Here is an 18,536-nt window from a genome sequence, read left to right on the forward strand (position 1 = left end):
ACCTGTGCATTTAAACACCTCCCACCACAGGCATGAGTTGGGAACTTCCCCCAAGTCAGTCACACCTGTTTTATCTCATTTGCATAGGTGTGCCCATTGTATGTCACTCATTTGTGCCAGGATGAAATGGCAAAGTAGTATCTGACACTTCTTTGCAACTAGTCCTTCCTGCATTTCCCTCCCCCCAGGGAAAGAGCACCATGTAACACTTACAAGTTCTCCTTGTCTTTTGGAGAAAAAAACATTCAGAATTAAGACCTGGGAGTAAGTAAGTGTCTGTTTCATGTAGGAAACCCCTGAGGTCCATACAAAGACAAAAAGGTAAATGTTTACTGCCACTGATTGGCTTCTGAAAAGCTCAGATTAAGTCCTATCATCCAATCAAAAAAAATTTTTTTTTAAATAGGAATATTTACTTGGTAGTAAAGTGTACTTTGACAGCGACAGACCTACCTCTGGATTTAAAAGAGAACAATGCTAGTATCAGCATAGTGTTTCTACAATTACCCGACTATATCGTGCATGTGTTTGGTGGGTTTTCCACCAAACTAGCATTGTATTTTAAAGCACTCAAAATCAAAGCGAATTATGGAACAATGATTTATTTTTACCATTAAAAAGTAATATAAAATTTTCACTCAAAGTAGTTTTCTAAACCATTTGTTCTGTTTGCACAAGGAATCAAGTCTTTGCAACAGACTGTTTCTTCAGCCTTTGCATACAAAAAGGATTTAATTTAAATTCAACAAATCAAAACTGTACCTTTTAAGGCTGCATCAGAAACTTGTGCTGCTTTCACATGTCAAAGAAAGATCAGTACCTGTAAGAGTTTTGGATTTCACACTTTTTGGAAAGCAATCCAATTTACATTTTTCCTGCAAATATTCTACTCTGTAGGCGTTACTGGATTTTACAGTCTTGTTTTCCCAGAGAGACAATAAAGGGCTATGACCAGAAACATTTAAAATGAGCTGAAAAAGGATTACTCATGCTAAAGACAAAAATATTGTTAAAAATGTAAATTAAAGACAAATACAAAGAAACACTGGAAGCTCATGGAAAACTCGGGGGGGGAGGGGGAGAAGTCTAGAGAAAGCCAACTCTGCTTTTTTTGTGTGTGTTTTCTGTTAAGTACTCCTAAAAACTTTAATACCACATCTGTTACTCTTTAGAATGGATCCGAGTTTGCTGCTGAGTCTTCATGATATCTTTCTTTGTGGCATAAGAATCATTTTCACAGTAGTTAAGTGTTACAATCTGAAGCAACAAAGATACTCTTCATTCAAATCACCTTGTAAAAAGTTGCATTTAGAAATCAATAGTTTTCCAACAGTTTCCATGGAGGTATCAATTGCTCTTCCAGAAATGGGGGAGGGGAAAAAAACACCCACACAACTAGAGCCAGTGAATAAATATTACAAAAATAAATTACATCTTCTATCCCCACAAAGTCTAACTAAAAATCTACATTCACATCTAAATAATCACTACATCCGTTGGATGTTTGGATACCAAGACATAAAAATCACCTGTGTATTGCACTCAGACACTGCATTTAACAATGCAAGAGTCAGTACCACCATGCAAGAGCTAGCTTTTCAGATAACCTGAGTAAATATCTCCATCACTTTACAGTGTTTGTCACTTTTTGCTATTCCACTTCAGCAGCGAAGACTAACGCTAGATTCAGTGCTTTTATACCCATCTGCCCTTCATAAAATACAGCAGCTGCTCTCTTTAAAGAAATTCTTAATAAATATACGTACACACATTTTAAAAAAAAGTGAGCACAAAAAAACAGATAGTATAATATAGAAGAAACCTACTAGTTACTGCCTTTTTATACAGGCACATTTTGGCATTTTTAAGAATTGCCAGAAAGATTGTGTTTCAACTGGCTACAGCTCGTGGGGTTATTTAAATAAAAATAAAAAAAGCATAAGAGCTCATGTTAGTCTTCACTGGTCAAATAAGTTGATATGGAGGCTAGAGAGATCTAAAACAATATTTTTGAGTTCTGACATTCCTATGAACATACAAAAGACTGGCATTATCAGACAGAGAAGAGATTTAAGGAAATAAAGTTCATGGGATAAAGTTGTTCTGTCACAGTTCCTCGGTGTTCTGCGGCGTCAGTTCTCTGCTGCTGATGCCGCTGCCATTCCAGATTTCATGCTCTCTCGTGTCGATGATGTTAACTCCTCAAACTCTGTGTTTAGTTTGCCGATCACCCATTCCAGGGCATCTCGACCCTGTCAGAAAAAAAAAGACAAATTTAGTATCAAAATGGATACAAGGCTACTTAAAATTTAAAAAACTTCCATTTCTTTCCTTTGTCAGACTTCAGAACTGCTCTAAAGGAAATTGCTTTTGCATTATTTGGGGTTTTATGTTAAGGTTTCAAGTTTTTACTGAAGCTTCATTAATCAGAGAGTTTGCAGAACCTTCATCTTATGTGCAGAAAGTTAGTGCCATACTGAAGTGAGGTTATGGGAAAAGAGGGTCTATGTAAAATTACCTTCTAATTTAACAAGTCTGCTCACTGGTTACTTTAGCAATAAGGATGTTTTTACCATTTGCTTTTTCTGTTAGCACAGTAAAGACAACACTTGTATGGAGAGCAAGACAGATTCTAGTCCAGTTCATGCATCAGAATGGTTAAGAAATTTACATTTGGAGAATGTTTGATTATTGAAGATGAGAGCCAGAAAGAACCAAGCTGGACTTTCAGGTTAACTCAGCAGTTAAGGAAAAAAACAGACAAACAAACCCACCCATCCACACAGATATTCTACTTGTCAGAACAAAATTTGATCAGAAAATGACTGTAGGAGGGTATCATGGAGTTCTAAGTTCATGAATGAGTCACTTTTAAGCATAACTGGGCTAAGTTTTTAAAATTGCAACTACATTTTCTGTCACCCTGCCCTGTTCCTTCCTACTCCTAGAATATTTGAAGGCAGCCTCAGAGAAAACAAAGTGCTGTGACTAAGTGCAATTGAACTTAAATACAAGTGTGCAGCTCCTTTATTTTAATTGACCACATAGAATGTGCACTGCCCAGTTTTGTGAGTTCATGTAAGACTTATCTGACATGCTTATCTTGCTGGATTCTAGTGAGTCTCACAACCTTTCTGAAGATTAGCTTTAAAATGAGAAATTTCTAGCCTAAAGTTAGATACAACTTTTTTTTCCTTAATCAAAAGTACTGGAGTGTAGGGCTTTACAATTTCATTTACCCAGGGTGAGTAGATGTTTTGCCCAGGTAAACAGGCCGAGTGAGACCAGGGAGACACTGGCCTCTGTGTGGCGGGGAGGGGAAAGGAAGCCACACACCTCTGAAGCACTACTGCTTTAACAGGAAAGGTTGATGCCATTAGCAGAGTGCCCAGGTGGAGACAGGAATATTTGGTAGGTGCTGGGGCCCAGGCATTTCCTTCAGAGCAAAGGGGTGAGGGCAGCAGCACCTTGTGAAGTTGAGGGACTGGGGTAGAACAACTGATGGGGAGATGGAATTTAATTTATTTGAATGGCAGAACAGACAAGGGAACTGTTATTATTTAAGAGGGCAGAAGAAGTGATTTTTTCCCAGGGGAGTGAAGATATGTGGAAGGAAATTCAGTATGCCTGGATCTGAGGGAATGGTGGCACAGGTACTTTCCCACCTGGCATATTAGGCTTAGTCTTCAAGCAAGTGTCAGAAGACTATCAAGTCCCCTTGGAGCGAAGTAAAAATCAAGCTCACCTTAACCTCTTATATCATTACTACCACAAAAAGGCATCGTCTTGAGACAGTGGTTTTCAGTGGACATGCTGTCATGTTCTTACTATTCTTAACTATTAACTCTCACTTTACCACCCATGCATAAAACAGCTATAACTATATATATGTGGAGATATACCTCTCTAACATAATGACACAAAAGGTCATTGAGTCCAGCCTCCTACCTTCACTAGCAGGACCAAGTACTGATTTTTGCCCCAGATCCCTAAGTGACCCCCTCAAGGATTGAACTCACAACCCTGGGTTTTGAAGGCCAATGCTCAAACCACTGAGCTATCCCTGCCCCTACTAGATTAAAAGTACTCAGTTCATGCTAAAATGCATTCTAGGAAGAGCTACTACTAGGTCATATTCTGCACTGTTGACTCAAAGATGGCACCCAACTGAGCAGACAGAGGACAGGATTCCTCACAACAATTTTTCAGTAAGAACTGAACTCTTGTGATACAAGCAGCTCAGCAAGAAGCACCAGAATGTACGATATGTGACTTAGTCATTATGTCATTAGCTTTACAAACTGCAGTGCATGCAAACAAGTTGAATAGCTGGGGGACCTTACTGATGCAGGAACAAAGAGGGTGTTACCCCTTAAGAGAGAGCACTATGTATGTATATTTGCTACAGGATATTTTAAAGAGTCCCTAACCCACTGTCTCCTCTTCCCTAACCAGAGAGAACTAGAGTGGATGCATATTCCAATAACCAGTCAGTCTTTTTCAAGTTAAGAAAAATAAAAGACTGCACAACCTTACGATGATATTTCCATTTAGCCACATTGAAAGAAAATTGATTGTGAAATCAATCAGGCATCTTCAATCAGCAGAAAGAACATGCCAAGTTTAGAAATAAAGCCCTCTGTTATCCAAGTGCTATGTTGAGTTATTTATGCTACAGTTAGCAGTCAGTGTTCACTAGGAACTGCCCACACACTAGTAGACAGTCCCCATCCTGAAAAGATTTTAAAGTATTAAAAACAAAAACCCATAGAATCAAAAATTCTCATTCCTGAGCCAAGACCAAACATGATACATTTCAGTTCCTACAAAAATTAGTGGCTCTGAAGTTACTGTTTCTACTGAGTGCCACCAACATATTAAAGTGACATCAACTTGCATATTTTTGGTTTGGCTAATTAAAACTGAATTCATTTTAGTCAGAGTAGGATCTCTTCTTAAGAGATCTTTTTTTCCCCTGCTTCCCTGATAATTAGTAGCCTCAAGGGCCACATCAAACTCCTCACTCTCTTCCTCCCCACCAGCCAGTTACTCCTCTGTGCACACAGTTGCCAACTTCAGTTTGTTTTGCTGGTACTAGTGCTGGCAAACTTTTTCTTGCAGGGTATAGGGAAGCATGCACGTCAGCTACAACAGAGCAGTGCAGGTTGCTACATGCAACAGGAAATAAGTGCACAATAAAATAGCAAAACAGTTTTTTTCCCCCTCTAATCTCTGTAAATATGACAGTTCAGTCAAACTATGTAGAAATAATCCCAGGTACAAGCTTTTCAAAGCTATTTTTCAAGTTATTGTCCTTTTAGTTACAGGGGCACTAATATACAAAGCACTGGAAGTGTTTAAGTGTGTTACTTGGTTCCTAAGAATGTTTAAGTCTGATGATATAGAAAGTAGACTTTTACTAGCCAAAAAGTTAGCCAGCATCTTTTGGGTGGGACTCAGATCCACAGAATTCCTTCCAAGGGTGATAACCAGTCAGTCAATCATCCAAAGTATGTTTGTGGGTTTTCCAAAACAAAAAGTCAGTGAGGTATTTTCTCACAGCTCTGGAAAAACTGCTTAAATCCCTATAACTTAAGCATCAATGCACCATGCTGAATAAATTTCAGAACAATTCTCCAGTGGAATCTAAGTTAATAAAGCTTCACCTCTACAATTTCTTTTAAAATTAAGGACCTGGGCAGTTCTACTCAGTAAAAGTTAAGAGAAAACAGAATCTGACAGAGGACTGGAATTTTATATATAATACAATGTTATTTAAGTCCTACATTATATAAAACTTAAGCAAGCACATTCATAACCAAGCATGCACATTACATATGTTAGCACTAAATTATGCTTTCAATATTAGGTCATATACTAGTATAAGGATTTATTATATCTTTGATAATTGATAGCAAACTGACTACTCCAGTTGAAGTTTTTTGGAGAAGACAAAGCTTAATGGTTTGTCCAACTCAAGAATTTAGTGGCATGAAAAGTAAAGTTGAAAGCACACAGCCAGCAGCTGCTGATTTTATAAGTCATATACATACACATCCCAAAATAAAATTGTAAAGGAATGAAGGAGAAGAGTTATGAAAAAAAGGTTTTAGGATTTTATCATTGGAAGGTTTGTGGTTTCAATACAGGACTGACAGTGTTGAGCTAGACTAGCTCATGGAAGGTAAAGTGGAAAGCACTATTTATTGTCCAGCATAAAAATAACTATGAAAACTGTAACCACTCATATTCAGACTTCAGAGCTGAAAGGAAAGAAAGCAGCACTTCCTAGCATGAACAAACTGAAATGCATCTGACAGTTAAATTTTACCTAACCATGTTGTTTAAAGAAGGTCATTTATTTGTAACAGCAGCAAGCCAGGAAAGCAATTTAAGATGCTAAATGAGATTCTTATTGCAATTATACCAATTCATCAGAGTGAAATATGTTCAGCTTCCACCTAAATTTTTAAACACCAACAGAAGCTCCACCCCCACAATCCCATCTACCTCTTAAAAGTCTAATGAAAAGGAAGAGACCAGATCAAATCCTGTCAGGGAAGACAAAGCAAGTAGTGTAACTCTGTGCTGAAGAATATGCTTGTTAGGCACGTGTTTTGAGAAAACCAACCCTTAACACATTTTTATAAGGCTGATTCCATTAACCAAGGATTTTTTGGTTAATATCTTTAGATAACTGTTCTTATGTTGTCAAATTTAACTGACCATGCTGGCGTGGGCCCCTATTAAAAAGAGTGGCACATTCACATGCCCAGGTACCTGCAGTAACCTATTATTTACATGTATAAGAAGCAATACTGTGGTACAAAAGCACTGCAGTACATGTAGGAATAACTAAGGTCTGCCCTTCCACAGATATACTGGATTTGGGCTACTTGACCCATTCTAGGTCGCAATGAAAAAAAGAAACTATATGATTCTAGTATTATGAGAACAAGTTTGCCATTCCTGAATGTAACTGATTATATTACAATACATGCAAGCTAATGTACAGATTATATATTAAAAAAAAAAAAAAAAAAAAAAAAAAAAAATCACATCACAACAGTCCATGCACACATTTGCTAGAAAGCTGAAATGCTGTACCGAGATAGTGAATGCCGGAGTTACCACTAGTTAGTACAAACTGCAGATGTAGAGATAGACTGCTAGCTTAGAGCGCTTTCAGAATTTTGAATTATCCACTCAATAGCATCCCACCCCTGGAGTAACACAGAAAAGATTAACACATGGCACAAAATTCATCTTTCATCATTGTAGTATTCAGGCATCAGGCCTGCAAATCTCAAACCCTCAAAGCAAAATTCAACATTTACATCAGCATTTCAAGATACAGCAGGAAACACTTTCCAGTAAAGCTTTTCCCATGTCTAAGCAGACTTCTGAAAGCACAGAAACTCAGTCTTATGCTTCTACAGTCACCATCTCCTTCAAAGTGCATCTGCTTGTTAGTAATGAAAGGGCTGGAAACACAAATTCCTGCCAAGTTAAGCATCTCTGAATGGATTTAGCTGCCTTAGAAAGGACAAGAAGGTACTGTTCCACCATTTGACACTTGGCTACGAAGATGTTTAAAAATGTTATATGGAAGGAGCCCTTTTCTAATTTGGCCTTCTACATATGTCAGACATTTTCCAAGTAGGCTGTTGGCAAACCAAAGATTTAACTGCAGTTATGAGTGTCAGAGAATGGTGAGATCACAGCATGTACCCCACTACTCTAAGTGGAATTGGAGGAGAGAATTGTAAAAAGTTTAAGTGGAGAGACGTTTATGGCCACCAAACTAAAATACAATCTACACTCTTGAAATTCAACTAGCCACTTTTTCTCCCTCTCCCCAAACCTTGCAGTTCATCCACTTAATCCCCAACCTTAGCACACTTTATTTCTGCCAGTCTATCCCCTAACACCGCTTTACTATTTCCTCAGGGAAGTGCACTGAGGGATGAAGCAAACATTCCGATTCCCTCCTCTCCTCACCCCCTGCGATATCCTTCTGGCCAAGAAGGGCTGAATGCTCATCAGTCTAATCCCTGGTCTACACTACGCGTTTATACTGAATTTAGCAGCGTTAAATTGAATTAACCCTGCACCCGTCCACACAACGAAGCCCTTTATATCGATATAAAGGGCTCTTAAAACCAATTTCTGTACTCCTCCCCGACGAAGTAGGTGTATGTCGCTTGATAAATCTCTCTGTGGGTATTACCATGTTCGGTTAATAGCGTTATTGTGGCGCAATTCTGAAGGTTATTGGTTCTGGGCAGTTTTATCCCACTCAGTGATTGTTACCAATTGTTACCGCTCTGGAAGTCGTGATTGAAGCTCGGATGCATTGTGGCAGTGTAGACAGGAAGAAGCCTGTTGCGAACTTTTTGAATTTTTATTTCCTGTTTTGCCCAGCGTGGAGCTCTTGTATTCAGCACATGGGCCGATGCAGTCCCGAATCAAATGAGCTCTCACAGGACCGTACTGGGGATTATGGGATCTGATCCTCTTATTTTTTATGTTGTTTTTATGGGTGAGACAATATCCGTTTATCAGAGTCTCCGTTACAGAAGACGAAATGTCAATAGATTTGGAAAGTTCTCTCAGGCAATGATTTAGACAGAGGGCTGTTATTGTGGAGGGACTCTAGCACAGTGCTGCAGATAATAGTCTAAGCGTTAAACGGAAATGCCAAAGAATCATATTATTGGAACGTGTTCTCATGGAGGGGGTGGTACAGATACCTCCAGCTATTCCACAGTCCCTACTAGGTCTCTCGCGAAAAGCATTTTGCCATTCTTGTCGGTGAGCTTCCCACATGCTCTGCAAGGCTAAACACATTTTCCTTGGGTGTTTCAGGGTTATCGTCTCGTCAATTGTACCTCCCCAAAAAGAAAAGGTAATTAATCATATCATTTTGTGATCTTTCTTCAACCGTCACCCTCATGTCTACTGCTCGCTGCTATGTAGACTGTTTTGGTGCTGCAAGGCATCTTGAACAGCTTAGCTATCTCATCCGTCGTTGCAGCCTGGTTGCAAGATTGACTGGTATCCAGTGTGTGGCTCAGCCCATGAGTGCTCCTAGCTGTGCCTCTGGTGTGAGGTTCGGCCTGGGTGGCGGCTGTTGGCAAAATGTGGAACGTACTCTCCGGTCATCCTCAAGCTCAGACGGTACAAACTCGCTTGGTTAACCGTTCCTCATACAGCAGCTGGAGACTGAGCTCCATCAAGCCCTTCTCTTTCATGTATAAAGAGATTCTCTGTACTGCACTGGATCTTCACGCAGCAGTGAGGTGGCTGCCACTGCCCCCTCATTTGTATCTCAGTAGAGTCAGTTTCTTTAGCTGCTTTTATTAACTATTCACACACATATGGTTAAGTGGGGGACACTGCTAAGTTAGCCCAGTAAGAGTTTGGGGAGGACAAAGCATGGAGGGTGTTTGTATGCAATGGCACCCTGAATGGGCATGCAGTTCATCATTTCTGCAGAATCTTGGGCTGCTGACTGGAGCGGCTGTGCTCTATGTTCTCTAATAGCTGCCTCCAATTCTAGCAGACTATTTTGATCAAAACAGAGAGGGACATGACCTGTGGAATCCATTCCCTTTTTGTACATGTCCGGCTGACCTCAGCGAGCCGCAGGAGCACCACTGACGCGCAGAACATGATGGTGCAAAACTTTGACTGTATACCGTCATTATCTGCCAATTTTACAATGGAGACCGGTTGCTAGTTGTACCTCTCTCCGCTACTTGCAAGGCAATGAATGCTGCTGTTTGTAGCACTGCAGTTACCGGGTCTGCGCCAGCATCCGTACACATACGGTGGAGTGACGCAAGGCTAAACGGGCTCCATGGTTGCCATGCTATGGCATCTGCTCAGGCGCTCTCCATAGGGGAAAACTGCGAATGATTGTCTGCTGTTGCTTTCACGGAGGAAGGATTGAATGACGACATTTACCCAGAATCACCTGCGACATTGTTTTTGCTTTGGGATCTCAACCCAGAATTCCAGTGGACAGGGGAGACTGTGGGAACTATGGGATAGCTACCCACAGTGCAACGCTCCAGAAATCAATGCTAGCCTCAGTATATGGACGCACACCACCGAATTAATGTGCTTAGTGTGGCCGCATGCACTCGACTTTATACAATCTGTTTTAAAAAAACGGTTTCTGTAAAATCGGAATAATCCCATAGTGTAGACATACCCTAAGGCTAGACATCAAGTGACAGAAGCAGCATCGCTGTCTAGTGATATCCTACTTTCAGGGGTAAGGGGCTGGCCAAGGCACATACTACCTGGGATGGCATCAGGAAGTAAGTCTGGACCTGAACTGCCACTACCCAACCAGGCAAGATCCCACTTGTATTTGTGCACCACATCCCACTCACCCTCACTGCTCTCTCCTTCACTGTTTGTCCTTCCCTTCCTTACACCTGACCCGTGTTCTGTCACACCACATTCATTTCAGTCTGCTGCTCTTCCTCCAGAGGTGCTAGTGGAGAGGTACAGGTGTGATCCTCCATTGATTTCTAGTAGTGTGAGAGCAAGACAGAGTGCCCCAAAAGTAGCAAATAACCACTCCCAAAGCCCTACCTGGAGTGTCTGAGCATGACTTTGGGATGAACAGAGCTCTTTTTCTATGCCTTGCAGATTAACACAAATTGGGGAATTTACGCCAACAGGGAGTACACAAATTGGCCTAGGTTCCCCCCCTTCTCATCAAAAACATCAGGTAATTTAATCTCTGTGCAGAACTGCTTGTATAAAACTAAGCTGGATGATTTCAGGTCATAGACGAAGGGACAGCACACATGTAGCACAATGGGCAGATAAGAATTCGAACAAATTAGATTGTGCTGAGCACAGTCTGCAATCAGTGTGAGCAGGGTTCAATTTTGTGAATTAATTTTCCATTCAGTCATTATAGACATCTTTGCTGGTAGCCTTTTTAACCACTTGAACTGTGGCACCTTAAAGGCTAATAGATTTATTTGGGCATAAGCTTCCATGGGTAAAAAACCTCACTTCTTCAGATGTATCTGAAGTAGTGAGGTTTTTTACCCACACAAGATTATGCCCAAATAAATCTATTAGCCTTTAAGGTGCCACCAGACTCCTTGTTGTTTTTGCGGATACAGACTAACACAGCTACCCTCTGACATTTGAACTGTGACATGAGGGTTTAAGAGCTGCTTGAGTAACAGTCTCTAACAATGGGAACATTACAGACAGGTAAGCCTGCATTTAAAAACTAGTTAGCAAGTACTGCATTTCCTGCTTCTGGTGACATTTACAGGAACAACAAGAAGTTAAATGGTTAAAAATAAAAGTTGTAAACACTTAGGATCCAATCCTCCAGGTTTGAGCCTTAAGCATGGTATTCAGCAGTACAAGTGCTCAAGAATTATTGTCACAAAAGCATACCTTTCTAGCATTGGAGGATATTGTGTTGGCCATTAAACTTTCCAAATAACTACTCAGGCTAACGCCTTTTACAGTAATAATTGCTTCTTGAGTTAGCACAGTCCTGCAATGAAAGAAAATAAAGCTTAATTGGTACAGAAAAGGAGCAACATACCCTCTCTCACAAACAGACAGATCCCCGACCCCAACTTACTTTTCTGGGTTTTCAGGATGAGGCGTGTAGACCAACCTCTCATCAACTGACACCAAATTTGTGAGAGTAATCTTAAAAACAAAAAACCACAAAAATCCTCAGAGGAAACAGCAAAGAGGAGAAACACTATCAACAATTCAGTAGCACCAACTGGTGCTTCATTATCCTTAACAGCAGAAAACAGGACAGTTACTGTACTTTGTAACAGCACAATTATAGTCATCAATAATAATTCAGAGGTGATTTGTCTTCTCCTATTGCCAATGCAGTTACAGCTAGGTAACCTTTGCCTTTCACTAGGTCCCTCTATATTCCATGTTGTCTGCCACAATTCAGGTAGCTTTCCAGTAACATTTCTGAATGTTGAACCAAGTCTGAACGTCAGTATGTTTGCAATGGCAAGCTTTTTAATCCAGGCTCTTGATGAAAATAAGCAGCCTTACCAATCACACACAAACTATGTACTTAGGAAAGTCCCTAAGTCTACGTTTACTGTACAAGGCAAGACTCTTACTGAAATCATAGAATATAAAATGTGATAAGTTTGAAGGACATTAGAATACAACACAACAGTTTGCAAATTTCAACAAGATTAAAGATTTGCAATATAGTTCTAAATCTATTTCTGCTGCTGCTTAGGGAAATTTGTTTGGCCAGCATGTTTTATTCCCCAATACACAAGTTTGTCATTTCTGCTTTCTCAGAAGATGGTTTCACCTGATGTCAAAGTTACACCCATACAAATATTTTATACTGCCTACGTATTTAAAGTTGCCTACTCATGCAAAGAAGCAGCCAACAGCAACTGAAAAAGGAAATGTTATTTAAAAATCTGGCAACCCAGAAAAGCTTCACATTGAAAATGCCTGTCTTTGTTTGACAGCCGTGAGAGCAAGCTTGTGCATTTCTGAAAGCTTTGCTTTCTTTTGTATTGCAGATAAGCAGGAGGTTGTTCTATTCCCCTACAGCCATTACCAAAAGCCTCCTGACCTCACTTACATTGGTGGAGCAGAGTTCCATTTTCTTTTCTACTGGATCTACCACTGAATGTTCTTTAATGTATGTCAAAGTCCTACTTGTTCCCAAAATCTAGAAGACAAAAAACATTCCATTTAAATATTCAACAAGACACCAGAACAAATTACATAAGGTTTTCTGTGTTCTAAATTACTACTTTTACATATTTATGTTGTGGTTGTACATGAACACCCTGATCAGGATCAAGACCTCAACATGCTGAGTGCTAGGCAATCACACAAAGTGACATAGTCCCTGCCTGGAAGATACTACATCGAAATTTGATTAACATTTCAGGAAACACTGCAATGCATTCATTGCAAGAGATGTGCTGCTATCTCATTACATTTTCCCTATGATTTCTGGAAAAGGCATTTCCTATAAATTCAGAGTTGAGATCCCAGAGGATGAAGTGTTTAAATGCATTACATCATCAGGTACTCATTCAACATATAAAAACATACCGCTTTTACAATACTTGGTAGTCCCCACTCCGTGCTGAGAAGTCGGTGACTATGTAACCTTCCCTGGTTATCGAGGCTTCTGTCTATCACATCTACTCCTACCACACATGGATTCATGGGATTGGGGTATTTTCTCATAGCAGCTTTGATAACTGTATCCCATGGGTGTCTAGGGAAAAAAAAAGAGATGAATATTGTTAATGAAATGCATAAATACTATGATCGAATGAGTGGTACAGACTTATCTGGGGTATTGGGTGAAGTACTGGTCACCTCGTGCCTCAAAAACAAATATTGCTGATTTGGGGCGGGGGCTCAGAAGGTCTATTAAAATAGTTAGGGGCATGGAAGAATTTTTACATGGGAAGATTAAAAAGACAGATTGTCATTTCTCCTCTTATTTGTTTACTTGGAAAGGAAACCAAGGTACATAAAATGAGGAAGTTATAGTGAAGATAGACAGGAAAAACAGAAGCTCCTGATCTAACAAGAACAAGGTGACATTTGCTGAAGTTAAAAAATGGCAAATTCAGAACAATTAATAGGAAACACTTTTCCATGCAACATGTAAATGAACAGTAGAACTCACTACCAAAGGATATGGAGGCAAAAAGGAATAATAAATATCTAGGTAATGCTAACAAATTTTAGAAGTAATATTAAGCCTCATGTTTCAGGATCTAAACCAATCTCTAACCATTTGGGACTAGAGGAAACCTAGTACATGGGGCAGATCATTCCACACCCACCTACTGTGTGGTTTTGGCACCTTCTCTGAAGTATCTGGTGCTGGCCACAGTCAGATACAAGAGAAACAAGACTGGACTACATAGACCATGGGCTTGATCCAGTATGGAAATTCTTCTGTTCTTAAACAATACTGACAGTGTTGAAAGAATACCCGATAGTTTGTGCAAGTGTACTTTGTATTGCATACATATTATACATGAGCAACCTGTTCCAAAGTGATCGATTGTCTAACTTGAGAACTAGTAAAAAGGGTGGTGGGGAAGATGGAACAGGCTGAGTCACAGATAATGGGTGCTTGATAAGTTACGTTTGTTCCAGCAGTGTGGGGTTAATGTAAGCTTTACCTAAGAGTAGAAGCAACAAGGTGGACGAGGAACTCTCTTTCATTGGGCCAACTTCTACTGGTGAAAGAGACAAGCTTTCAAACTTACATAGAGCTCTTCTTCAGGTTGGGGAAAAAGACTGCATAAGTTCAACAGCTTGTCTCTTTCATCCAATAAAAGGTACAACCTCATCCACCTTGTCTCTCCAATATCCCAGGACTAAAACAGCAAACAAACAGATTTATGAGGTCATGTTCTCCATGCTAAAGCTGGCCTCCTCGAAAACTTCTTTCAATGTTCTAGGGTTGTGGAGACTGGTACTCACCTTACCTTCAGCTCTTGCTATTCACATGTAAAGAAGGCCCCCCACTACATTAGCAAAGTGACAGTGTCAAGAATATGTTTTCCCTAAGGCCTCGGCAGCCTCTGAACTGAACACCATATTCCACCAGATCTTTTATCAAAATTTCTTTAACAGTTTTGCTTCGTCTAAACTAGCAAACCAAACACTGAAAGTCAAATACAGCTGAGATCCACACACCTGCTACCCACAGCTACTGTCTGCAGTAGGATTCTCTCATTTTGTAAATCATCTGTTACCCCATGGAGCAAGCTCAAGTCCAGCTAAACCAACACAAACTACAGTGGTTTCTCTCAGGTATTTTCTGCACTCAAGTTTTCCATATTACTAACACTTGTTCAGCTCCACTGCTGTTAGCAAGTGTGGCTCTGCAGTGGAAAAAAAAAGTTAGGGAATAAAAGACAAGTGCAGGAACCAGGCAAAAGGTGTTGCTATGTGGAGGTGTTAAAACCCTTACAAGAATAAGCATTGCAACAGTAAACGTTATACAACTGACTACCGTTTTCATTGCCTCAGAGGTCCTGACTATGTGCAAACAGCCTTATGTCATGTTTTGAAGTCTTGGAAGTCAGCTCCTAAGGCCCAGCTTTTCAAAGTCAGTAATGAGGTGTTCTCAGAGGTTCTAACTTTTGATGTCACTCCCCTCAATGCCAGAATTTGATTTGATGTTTAATTCGAACTCCTGACTAAACAGTGTTTTGTCTTTTTTATTGGAGATGTTTAAATAGGTGAGGTTTCATGAAGAGTAAGATATTGAGTCATTTTGACACACACACAAAAACTTTGTTATAGGAGCTATATTAGATAAATAATGGAAGAGAGTTTCAGTTTTGAATTAGACTACAGCTTAACTTCCCCATGTAGGAAGGCATCTACAAGACATTCCTCTATAACACTAACACACACACAAAATGGAGTTTTGCAAACATCTTCAGCATGAACAGGAAAAACAAAGTGGTCCTTCAGCTTCAAATGGGGAAATATATATTTTGTTTTAAAGCAAATGTTCCTTCCCCCATTCCTAGTCCCTGCTCTCTACTAAAAAGATATGCATGAACTGGTCTTCATATTATCATCAGGAATTATGTAACATAACATGAACATAAAACTAAGCATAAAGGTGATTAACAAAGGCAAGATGTCCTTGAAGACTTTCAAGGAGCTAAAGACCATTTTACTAATCTCTGATCTAACTACACTTACACACATTGCAGCATACGTTTTGCAGGCCTCACACTCCGTAATCTAATTTTCACATAGCATCAAGAAAGTATTATGTTCCACAGATAACTGATTTTCAAGTCAAGCTCTGCACCTGCTCAAAACAGAAGTTGTGCCACGCAAGAGAAACCTTTATTAGTACCAATCTTTAATTTTACGCTAGAAGTTTTGGTTTACACATGATAACTTCAGGTGCCAAAACCCTGAGGCTAGATCTTTGTCCACATACCAAATGTAAACCAGCTTATCTGAAGTTATTTAAGTAAATGTTGCTAAACTAGTACAAACTCCTATACTAAGAAAATTTCACAAAAATTTTAGATTGCTGTTAACATCATTCTAGCTTCACCTATGTTAGCAACTGTGAGAGCCCCAGTATAGGGGGGCTTTCAATGACATTTTAAAACACTCTGGGTATGTCTACATTGCAATAAACTACCCACAGCTGCCCCATGTCAACTGATTCTTTGTCATGGGGCTTGGACTGCTGGGCTATAAAATTGTAATGTAGACTCCCCCACTCCCCTTTCATGGGGTCCCAGCACCCAGTCTCCAGCGCAAATGCCTACACTGCAATTTTATAGCTCTGCAGCCAAAGCTAGAGTCAGCTGACAAAGGCCAACCAAGCAGTGTAGACATAGCATGTCTAATCAACAGAGGGTCTGTGCCAGGCTAGATGATATGGAGCTTTAAACACAGATGGTACACCTACATTAAGGCTCCCAAAAGTTGCTAACACTGGTAAAGCAAGACTAGAGTTTGCAACAATGAGACATTTTTTAAATCCCTCCTCAAAACCCACTTCCATCAGCTTGGAAGAACTGGGTGGTGATAAGCACCCAGTTTCTTTTCCTCTTTCCTCCCCCCTCCCCGCTGTAGTCCATTAAAAATAAATAAACAAAAATTAAAAAAGAAAAGAAAAACCAGCACACACCACTACAAGCTTCATCTGGCACTACAAAATCACATTCTGAACTTACTCTCCTCTTCCCTCTCCCTCCTTGCCCAGTATCTCCTAGGTTTATCCAGTCTAGACTGTAGCGTCCTAGGAAACAAGGACTATACTATATTTCTTTACAGCAAGGCTATGACTTCACCGACTTTTTAAAAAAACACCACAAGCTTATACCTATGAATCTGTGCCACAACATATAAACAAACACGAAAAGGAAGCCACTGTTTTGAAATGTCCAAGCCATTGTCACTGAAGTTCATAGCCTGTTATCTGCAAATGTTTCTCAGTATGATGTGGCTAGACTTTGACACACAAGTATTCTCAAACTTTGCTACCAATTATTCAGTTCTCATTTTGTCTGAGAACCATTTTTGCAGTTAAATGCTTCACTTATATGAAGAACAACATGAAATAAATGACAAACTAAGTTATTAACTTTGAAGGTTAGCAGCTCATTGAAGGTATTTCGTGGATTACTTAAAAACACATAACAAAAGGGGTGGGGACAAACACAAAATGTTACAATAACTCAGTTTTAATCTGTTCATACCTTTTAGGAGAATCAACTATATCTGTGTTTTCTCTAATATTATGAAAGCCTATGCCTTAATGCCAAATAATGTAATAGTTTTGTCAGTTTCATAACTCTGCCTTTTTAGAGTCTTATTTCCTGCATACCTTGGCAAACAGATGACAGATGTGGAAACCTTTCATGCTGCTTTCACCCCTTGTCTATACAGGAAAGTTTCAGCACAATTGGGGGGGGGGGAAATAAATATAAACCAATGTAGTTATACCAGCAGAACTCCCTAGTAGACACTTATTCTATTCTAAGAGCTTCTTCGGTGGTTGAGAAGTGGTTTAAACTAAGGTGAAAAGAGCTGGGATTAATAATGTCCACAAGGGGTCACACCAGTATTACTGGTAAAACTTCCCCATTAGACAAGCTCTCAGTCACCCCTCTCATGTTGGTATGGAAATTTTGCACGGATCTCCATACTGCACTGCCACCAACTGCATCCCCTTTGAACAGACAAATGTACTCCTCACTCAATGAGAGCTGCGCACAATCTTAACTTGAACTACAAAAAGACCTCATGATCAGTTAGTTTCTTAAAATTAGAAAAAAGGGGAACTGCGGAACTGATGACACTTCCTACAACCCACGCAATGATACAGAGAAAGATACAGAGTCGCAGCACCGGCAGAGAAGCAAAGTTAAGGCCACTGCAGTAACGGTAGGTCATAGTTCACACTTAGCACTTTTTCCTCTGTAGGTCTATGTGGTGCCAGCTGTCACCTGGCTCTGCCACTGAGCTGCGGGGTGACCTCGGACGAGTCAAACCCCACTCTATGCCTCAGTTTCCTCAGCTATGATCTAGGGTTAAATGACATTTCCCGGCCCATGGGCGAAGGGCAAGGGCTGGAGTACTATAGCGCCGAGGTGGCGTCCAGTCCCGGCTTGCAAACCGAGCCCCCGGCTGGGCCGGGAGTCCCCACGGGCACAGACCAGCGTCTGGCCCGGTAACGGCGGAGTCACAGCCCGGGGCCGCAGGACCGGCGCGCTACCGGCCTACAAGAATCACCGCCCCGCCCTGAAGTCTGGGGCCGGCGCCCGAGCTTCCCCAGCCCAAGCTCGGCGCCTGCTCCCGCCGCTCACCCGAACACGTGCTCCGAGCTCCAGATCTTCATAGCCCCGCCGCGGCACCCGGCGCGTAAGCCCCAATGGCGACCTCCTAAGCGCTCGCTCAAGGCAAAGACAGAGCCGGCTCAGCGGGGGCGGGGCCGTGACGCGAGCAGGGGGCGGGACGCA

General features: G+C 40.7%; 1 protein-coding gene across 1 annotated transcript; it reads right to left on the bottom strand.

Annotated features, from left to right (window-relative positions):
• Positions 1-589: 589 nt before the first annotated feature.
• On the bottom strand, positions 590-18,507 carry PRELID3A (PRELI domain containing 3A). Its single transcript, XM_032789619.2, is given in 7 exon segments — positions 590-2,183; positions 2,186-2,252; positions 11,440-11,542; positions 11,633-11,703; positions 12,632-12,721; positions 13,114-13,282; positions 18,384-18,507. Coding segments are annotated over 7 exon segments (609 nt in total). The 5' UTR covers positions 18,416-18,507; the 3' UTR covers positions 590-2,106.
• Positions 18,508-18,536: the final 29 nt, after the last annotated feature.

This window comes from Chelonoidis abingdonii, chromosome 2 (genome assembly GCF_003597395.2).
Source record: "Chelonoidis abingdonii isolate Lonesome George chromosome 2, CheloAbing_2.0, whole genome shotgun sequence".
Classification (NCBI taxonomy): domain Eukaryota; kingdom Metazoa; phylum Chordata; order Testudines; family Testudinidae; genus Chelonoidis; species Chelonoidis abingdonii.